The sequence below is a fragment of the Symphalangus syndactylus genome, chromosome 2 (assembly GCF_028878055.3).
Source record: "Symphalangus syndactylus isolate Jambi chromosome 2, NHGRI_mSymSyn1-v2.1_pri, whole genome shotgun sequence".
Classification (NCBI taxonomy): domain Eukaryota; kingdom Metazoa; phylum Chordata; class Mammalia; order Primates; family Hylobatidae; genus Symphalangus; species Symphalangus syndactylus.
Genome location: NC_072424.2, coordinates 35674532 through 35683277, shown reverse-complemented (window position 1 = coordinate 35683277; position 8746 = coordinate 35674532). Strand labels below are relative to the sequence as shown.

The 8746-nt window shown below is 48.5% G+C and overlaps 1 protein-coding gene across 5 annotated transcripts in view; it reads left to right on the top strand.

Annotated features, from left to right (window-relative positions):
• Positions 1–4080: 4080 nt before the first annotated feature.
• CNNM2 (cyclin and CBS domain divalent metal cation transport mediator 2) overlaps positions 4081–8746 on the top strand; it is a 172514-nt gene continuing 167848 nt past the window's right edge. For 3 of the 5 annotated variants that reach the window (XR_008652175.2, XM_055250424.2, XM_055250410.2), the window contains exon 1: positions 4081–5882. Coding sequence is in view for 4 of the 5 variants with exons in the window: in XM_055250424.2 (XP_055106399.1) it covers positions 4262–5882 (1621 nt within the window). In the remaining variant the exon portion in view is untranslated. The remainder of the gene's footprint in view (positions 5883–8746) is intronic. The other 2 variants (XM_055250443.2, XM_055250434.2) reach the window with 1 other exon arrangement.

Sequence of the window (8746 nt, the reverse complement as noted above, 5' to 3'; positions counted from 1 at the left end):
TTCCAGATTTCAGAAGAGGCAGGTGTTGACCTTGCCCTCCATTTAAACAAATGGATGGGCTGGGAAGCCCCTGGAAGTCACCATAAGCCTGCTCTATAGCAGGTCCTCACTAAAGAGAGGGTAACAGCGGGGCATGGTGGCTCACGCCTGTAATCCCAGCACTTTGGGAAGCCGAGGCAGGCAGATCACCTGAGGTCAGGAGTTCGAGACCAGCCTGCCCAACATGGCAAAACCTCGTCTCTACTAAAAATACAAAAAATTAGCCGGGCGTGGCGGCAGGCGCCTGTAATCCCAGCTACTTGGGAGGCTGAGGCAGGAGAATTGCTTGAACCTGGGAGGCAGAGCTTGCAGTGAGCCGAGATCATGCTGCTGCACTGCACTTTAGCCTGGGTGACAAGAGTGAAACTCCTTCTCAAAAACAACAAAAAAAAAAAACAACAACAAAAAAAAGAGAGTAACTACTGAAGCCAAAAAGCCTCCAAACTTGAAGATCCCTCTTGCTAAGGAACAATTACTTGGCTTAGGCATCTAGATTGCTCTGTGTGTCTTGAGTATACATGTAGAGTATAACCCCCCACCAACCACCCAGGATCATTCAGCAACCCTCTGTGTGAATTTGAGCTGTTTTTTTTTTTTTTTAAATATTGTAAGTTGTCTGGGTGTCCTTTCTGACCTTTTTTTCTATGAGGTCCTGAATTTCTAACTTGCTTCTAAATTGCTGAATGTCACATTTTCCTGTTGTAGCTTTCTCTGAAATGCACAGGAAATGTCTGTAGGGTTGGCAAGCTCCTCCTCCCCCCACTTCACTCCTATTCCACACATGTACTTTCAGCATTTGAGAGCCTGTCTTCTCTCTTAGATCCCTTAAAAACATTTGTAATATTTCCACTTTTTATGAAGTTAAAATGGTTTATTTTCAATCCACTGCATTAGAAGGATCACGTCTATCCTTAACCTTTGCCAAATATCCTTAAAAATCATTTTTTTCTTGGAAACTTCCATAATGCCATTATTATAAATGCATGCCAAGCCTGAGCCTGTGGGTGGTTTTCTTAATCTGTTTTTTGTTTTGTTTTGTTTTGTTTTTTGAGACGGAGTTTCACTCTTGTTGCCCAGGCTGGAGTGCAATGGCACGATCTCGGCTCACTGCAACCTCCGCCTCCCAGGTTCAAGCAATTCTCCTGCCTCAGCCTCCCTAGTAGCTGGGATTATAGGCATGTGCCACTATGGCCGGCTAATTTTGTATTTTTAGTAGAGACAGTGTTTCTCCATGTTGGTCAGGCTGGTCTTGAACTCCTGACCTCAGGTGATCCGCCCGCCTCGGCCTCCCAAAGTGCTGGAATTACAGGCGTGAGCCACCGCGCCCAGCCTGGTTTTCTTCATCTGAACTTACTTTTCAAATATAGCAGTATGAGACTTGGGGTAGGGGAAGCAGCATCAGAAATGGAAGGGCTGGAAACTAGATTCAGGACATTGTTTAAAATAATCAGAATAAATACTTTCATTTGTTTAACATTCTACATATATTGTTTAGAGTATCTATCATTGGCCAGGCCTGGTGGCTCATACATGTAATCCCAGCACTTTGGGAGGCCAAGGAAGGAGGATCTCTTGAGGCAAGAAGTTTGAGACCAGCCTGGGAACATGGCGAAACCCTGTCTCTACTAAAAATTAAAAAAAAAAAATTAGGCAGATGTGGTGGCATGTGCTGGTAGTCCCAGCTACTTGGGAGGCTGAGCCCAGGAAGTGGAGACTGCAGTGAGCCATGATGGTGCCACTGCACTCTAGCCTGGATGACAGAGTGAGACCCTGTTTTGTTTGTTTGTTTGTTTTAAAAAAAGAATAAAGAATATCTAGGGCCAGGCGTGGTGGCTCACGCCTGTAATCCAAGCACTTTGGGAGGCCCAAGTGGGTGGATCACCTGAGGTCCGGAGTTTGAGACCAGCCTAGCCAACATATAGTGAAACCCCGTCTCTACTAAAAATACAAAAACTAGCTGGGCAAAGTGGTGCATGCCTGTAGTCCCAGCTACTTGGGAAGCTGAGGCAAGAGAGAATCCTTTGAACCTAGGAGGCAGAGGTTGCAGTGAGCCGAGATCGCACCACTGCACTCCAGCCTGGGTGACAGAATGAGACTCCGATTTTCAAAAATATATATATATATAAAATATATATGTGTATATAATATACATATATCTATCTATATATCTACTATTCTTCTAGGCCCCTGTGATACAGCAGTGAACAGACACACTTTCTGCCCTCAGGGAGCTTAAGTTCTAGTGGAAGAAGACAGATAAGAAACCAAATCAATAATTTACATAGTATATTAGAAAGTGATCTTTGCTTTCAAGAAAAATACAGTAGACGCGGCATAGAGGGAGTGTTTTCTGCAAGTTTAAAATCAGATGGCTTTTGAGCAAAGCACTAAAGGAGGTGAACAACAAGGCTATGCTGACATCTGGGGGAAGAGAGTCCCAAGCCCAGGAAACAAACAGCAAGTGCAAAGGCTCGCAAGGGAAAATCCCTGGAGTGATGGAGAAACAGCTTGAAGAGAAGTTAATTTGGCTTATTATCAGTCTCCTTCTGAGAGACTACTCTCCTAGGAGAGCAGCAGGTAATGAGATCTGAGAAGTAACGGGAGGTAGCAGACCTTCGAGCCTAGTAGGATGTTGTAGGTACTTTGGCTTTCTCTAGGATGAGATGGGAAGCCAATGGAGGCGTTTCAGCCAAGGGAGCAACAGAATCTCATGGACAAGATCACTTGCTGCTGGGTTGAGAAGGGAAAGGAGCAGGTGTCGAAGAGGAAACATCAGTTAGGAGGCCACTGCAATCATTCCAGAAATATACCAGAAATTAATCAGAGACGTTTGATGCATTTACAAAAGCGGTGGTGGGGGGGCGTGGAATGTGCTTGTAGAATACAAAAGAGGTAGAGAAACATTAAACATTTTCAATGTTTTAAGTTTCAAGGAAAAGACCAATTTGGCAGCTACTCTGCTACCTCGTCACCTCCAGGTGACGATGGGAGTACTGGGGAGCTAGGTTTCCAGAACTTTTTGCTCTTGAGTGACCTAAGACCCTAGCAGAGTTCGGTCAGTGTGATTAAGAATGAGCCTCTGTGGGTCTGTTTAGGATGCTTGCCCCCTCGCATTTCCTTAACTTACCTGAGTTCCTGTTGGGAATACAGATTCGGGGCCCTTCCCACTCTGTAAATATGGGAAAAGGTCTAGGAAGTATATACTTCTAGCAATAATATGTAGGGTTTCTATGACTAGGAAATTTGGGGAACTGTCCCCCTGACCGCTCCATCCGTAACTTCTGCACACCTTTTGGGGTACGCCGCGGACCTGGAAAGCATTGCAGGGCGCTCATGCGGCCCGCAGGTGGCGCCATGTGATCGCGAGCCGCAGAGAGCGCGTACCCTAGGAGTCTCGAGGCGCGAGGATTGCTGGTCGGCAGCTGTGCCGGGGCCACTGACGCCGCTTACCCCGGCGGAGCGCCGCGCAGGTGTTGGGGACAGCGGCCGGTGCCCCGGCTTTTTAGGCTGTGTGCATCCCAAGCCGCCTCTAGTTGGCTTCTCGGGCTTCCGGGACAGGAGGGCGCGCGGCTTTCTGCCCACGAATTGAGAACTGGAGAGCCTGTAAGCCCAAGCACCGGGAACCTGCCGCCTTGCGCCGCAGGGCTTTAGTCCAAACCCAGCCGGTCCAGGCTCCGGGATCTACTACAGGGCCTCCCGGGGAGCGCGGGCCCCCAGGGACGGCTCCTTCCCATTGGCAGCAGGACGGATGCCACGCCCCTTTTCCTACGGCTCTCATCTTTGACTGGCTCTCGAGTCCCAGATGGCCACGCCCCCTCCCCTCGCACATACACAAGAGTCACGCGCCTTTCAGTTGGAAACTTGGCGTGCAGACGCGGACGGTGGCTCTCGTCGCCCCACCCACCTACCTTGCCATTGGCCCGCGGAGCGGCACACGGTCACGCCCCCATTCCAGCCCCCTGGCTGGGAGGGCGGGCACCCGCTTGTGATTGGCTGGTCGGCCTGCCTCTCGCGGGAGCAGCCGGCGCTCCTCTCCCTCCCTCTGTTCCCTCCCGCGAGCCTCGGGGTTCCTCAGCTGGCCGAGGTCGAGTCAGTGTCAGTCAGGGAGGCGAACTGCTGAGCACTGGCCGCGGACGCTCAGTTGCAGTCTCGCCCAGGGGCCGGTACCTGCGCTCGCGCTGCCGGGTGGAAAGGATGAAGCCGCAGCTGGAGCAGCCACCCTATGATTGGCTGTGGCGCTTGTGAACCCAAAGTAAAGATGGCGGGCGGGCAGGCAGCCGCCGCACTGCCCACTTGGAAGATGGCGGCGCGCCGCAGCCTCAGCGCCCGCGGCCGGGGGGTCCTGCAGGCGGCTGCGGGGCGGCTGCTGCCGCTGCTCCTGCTGAGCTGCTGCTGCGGTGCGGGCGGCTGCGCAGCGGTGGGCGAGAATGAGGAGACGGTGATCATCGGGCTGCGACTGGAGGACACGAACGACGTGTCGTTCATGGAAGGGGGGGCGCTGAGGGTGAGCGAACGGACCCGGGTCAAGCTGCGGGTGTACGGGCAGAACATCAATAACGAGACGTGGTCCCGCATCGCCTTCACCGAGCACGAGCGGCGGCGCCACAGCCCGGGGGAGCGCGGGCTGGGGGGCCCCGCGCCGCCAGAGCCGGACAGCGGCCCCCAGCGCTGCGGCATCCGCACCTCAGACATCATCATCTTGCCCCACATCATTCTCAACCGCCGCACCTCGGGCATCATCGAGATCGAGATCAAACCGCTACGCAAGATGGAGAAGAGCAAGTCCTATTACCTGTGCACGTCGCTCTCCACGCCCGCCCTGGGCGCCGGCGGCTCGGGGTCCGCGGGTGGCGCCGTCGGGGGCAAGGGCGGCTCGGGGGTGGCCGGGCTGCCGCCGCCCCCGTGGGCCGAGACCACCTGGATTTACCACGACGGCGAGGACACCAAGATGATCGTAGGCGAAGAGAAGAAGTTCCTGCTGCCCTTCTGGCTGCAGGTGATCTTCATTTCGCTGCTGCTGTGCCTGTCGGGCATGTTCAGCGGCCTCAACCTGGGGCTCATGGCCCTGGACCCGATGGAGCTGCGCATCGTGCAGAACTGCGGCACGGAGAAGGAGAAGAATTACGCCAAGCGCATCGAGCCGGTGCGCAGGCAGGGCAACTACCTGCTGTGCTCACTGCTGCTGGGCAACGTGCTGGTCAACACCACGCTCACCATCCTGCTCGACGACATCGCCGGCTCGGGCCTCGTGGCCGTGGTGGTCTCCACCATCGGTATCGTCATCTTCGGGGAGATCGTGCCCCAGGCCATCTGCTCCCGGCACGGCCTGGCTGTGGGGGCCAACACCATCTTCCTCACCAAGTTTTTCATGATGATGACCTTCCCCGCTTCCTACCCGGTCAGCAAGCTGCTGGACTGCGTCCTGGGCCAGGAAATAGGCACCGTCTATAACCGGGAAAAACTGCTGGAGATGCTCCGGGTCACCGACCCCTACAACGACCTGGTTAAGGAGGAGCTGAACATCATCCAAGGGGCGCTGGAGCTCCGCACCAAGACGGTGGAGGACGTGATGACCCCACTCCGGGACTGCTTCATGATCACCGGCGAAGCCATCCTGGACTTCAACACCATGTCTGAGATCATGGAGAGCGGCTACACCCGCATTCCAGTGTTTGAGGGGGAGCGCTCCAATATCGTGGACCTGCTGTTTGTCAAAGACTTGGCCTTTGTGGATCCAGATGACTGTACCCCCCTGAAAACCATCACCAAATTTTATAACCACCCCTTGCACTTTGTTTTCAATGACACCAAGTTGGACGCTATGCTGGAAGAATTTAAGAAAGGTGGGAAATTTTGGTCTCTTTCATTGGCTTGCTCTTTCTCTCTCCATCCTTCTCCCTACTTGAGTCCTCTACCCTCAGACCAACCCCCCAAGGCGAGTTGATCGGGATTTCTCCTTCTCTCTCTTAATTGCAAAGTTGAAAGGGTGGCGTGGATTTGGGGATGGATTGAACTAATAAGTGCTACTAGGTTATTTTAAAGCACAAGACTGCCATCACTTACTTTTTCCCATTATCAAAAAGCAGGCTGTGTAATTTCTGTGCATGACACTTTTTTTTTTTTTTTTTGGTCCCGTGTGTGGGCCTCTGTCCTTGAGGGGTCTGCCGCCTTCATTGTCTGGGTTCTCAGTGGGTAGGTGAAGGTAGGGGCTGGCTGATGCCATGCCATTTGGTTGACTTTAATCACAGGCATTTGGAAAACATGTAAATAGCTTTTGTAAACCCAGTGCAGTCCTTTTCCTCCTCCTTAAACATCCACACTGGCCTTTCAAGATCGAAGTACATTTTCTATAGCTTCTGTTCCTGCTTGCCTGGCAACTTGTGGGGAAGATTGAGGTCTGCCTTTGAGGGTAAGGGGTGGGATAAACTAAGTGTCGCCAAAAAAATCACCCATTTTGGATGTGACTTCCCTTAGCTAGAAAAGAGTTGTTGTTGTTGTTGTTGTTGTTTTAAATTAAAGTTGCTAATATGTAACTTGGAAAGATTAGAGGTTAGCCAGCCTTTTGTTTAGAGGCTTTATGTCCTGTAGCTGTCTTCACTATTTGTTTACATTTATCTGACAACAGTTACAGTTGCCCAAACCAAGTGTGATTTTGGGAGAAAGCTTGAATCTTTAACAGTGGGATGAATCCCTCTATTGGGGCTTATTTATATCTTGACTCTTTCAGTTTAACGTGTTCTTTTTTTCCACCTTGATCATCCGATACATTAAGTTGAAGTATGTCTCCGTCAGTTCCGAGGTGCTTATACAATACATCATTTACATTTGTTCGTTTGACCATATAATGAACAGGTAAATAGCAACTCGTACTATTGTTATTGAAGTTCTGAATGTTTCCAGTAAATAGTGTTATTTGAAAACCAAGGGATGCTGAGTTTTTGAATTATTATGATGCTAGTGCATGTGCGGGTATTGAAATGTGTATGTAACCTTTCGTGACCTGATAGTCCTCAAAACAAAGTTTTCCTTCTTCAAATAGAATTTTGATCACTGGTAGTAGTCTCTCCTCTGAAGAAGGTGAAATGTACCTGGTGACAGCTCACTGGATGTGATGATCTGAACATACTCAAAGAGTGTATGGTTGTCCTAATGCCATTTTTCTGGTTGAATGATGTCCTCTCTAGAACAGAATCACATTGTAGTAATTTTTATATAAAGGAACAGGGTAGAATGTGCTTTGAAGATTGGTAAATTTGCATTTAAAAGCAGAAGGAGGTTCTTCTGGTTTCTTAAATAGTAAAAAGAAAATGTCCAGTATCTCTAGGTGACATAGCTTCTTTTGGGGGTGTCATTCTTTCACCACTAAGTTGTTAATTAGAGCATCTAACTTCTTTCATTTTGCAGTAATATCTGTGATACAGAAAGATATATTGGGATGTTTGGAAATGCCTCTAAAAGTCTTTCTATTGCTAAATTTTCCAATATTAATACAGATGATCTATTGCATGAGTTTTTTATTACTTAGAATTTTGCACATTTACTCATGAATTGATGACACTAGTTTGTACTTCTTGCTGAAGTCTTTTCTTCACTTCTGTATCTTTTTACCTTGAGAATTTAGTTTTCCACCTCACAGCTCCTTAATCCTACCCTTACTCAAAATTTCAAAATTCGTATTATTTTGAAATTTGTGCTTGATTGACCTTGAACAATTTTTCTGTGATGGATTTATTTTCATGAGGAGCTGTTTTTCCTTCAGAATTACCACTCAGTATTTTTTTGAAATGTGTTCTTTAAATGTTGGAATTACTAATATTTCCCCATGAATTCTAGAAAAATAATAATGCACAAGATTTAATTTTTGTCTTTAACTAGAATGATATATTTGGTTAAGAAGATAGTCCAAGTTAAAGGCATACATTCAGGCTAGTGGCATATTCGGAACAGCAGGCAGAGATAGTTGGTTGCAAATGGGAAATTTAAGCCATGATCTTAGAAGGACAGAATGGATATTTGTTACTTATACTATGGGAACAATTGATTTTTTCACCTTCCCTTTCTTGGATTTTTTTTTTTTTTATTAGTTTGGTTACTTTAACCTTACTGTCAGTTATATTGTTCTTTTTTTTACCTCTGAGTTAAAACATTTTACCTGATTTTCATGTCTTCATTTTCTAAATCAATTATGACATAATGTTAACAATCCACCTTCTATTTTTCTCTGCTGAATAACGGTGTATTGAATGGTTTGAAGACTTTTTCTTCCTCTACCTCTCTTCTAAATTCCTCATTTACAAAAGAAAACCCAAAACAAAACAAAACAAAAAAACACCCCCAACAATACCAACTGTAACTCCCCAAACCAGTTAGATCATAAATCCAGATCTCATTGAAAATTACCCTTTTGGCCAGGCATGGTGGCTCATGCCTGTAATCCCAGCCCTTTGGGAGGCCAAGGTGGGCAGATGGCTTGAGCTCAAGAGTTCGAGACTAGCCTGGGCTACCTGGTGACACCCCATCTCTACAAAAAATACAAAAATAAGCTGGGCGTGGTGGTGTGTGCCTGTGGTCCCAGCTCCTTGGGAGGCCTGAGGTGGGAGGATTCCTTGAGCCTGGGAGGATCCCTTGAGCCTGGGAGGCGGAGATTGCAATGAGCTGAGATGGTGCCATTGCACTCCAGCCTTGGAGACAAAGACCCTGTCTCAAA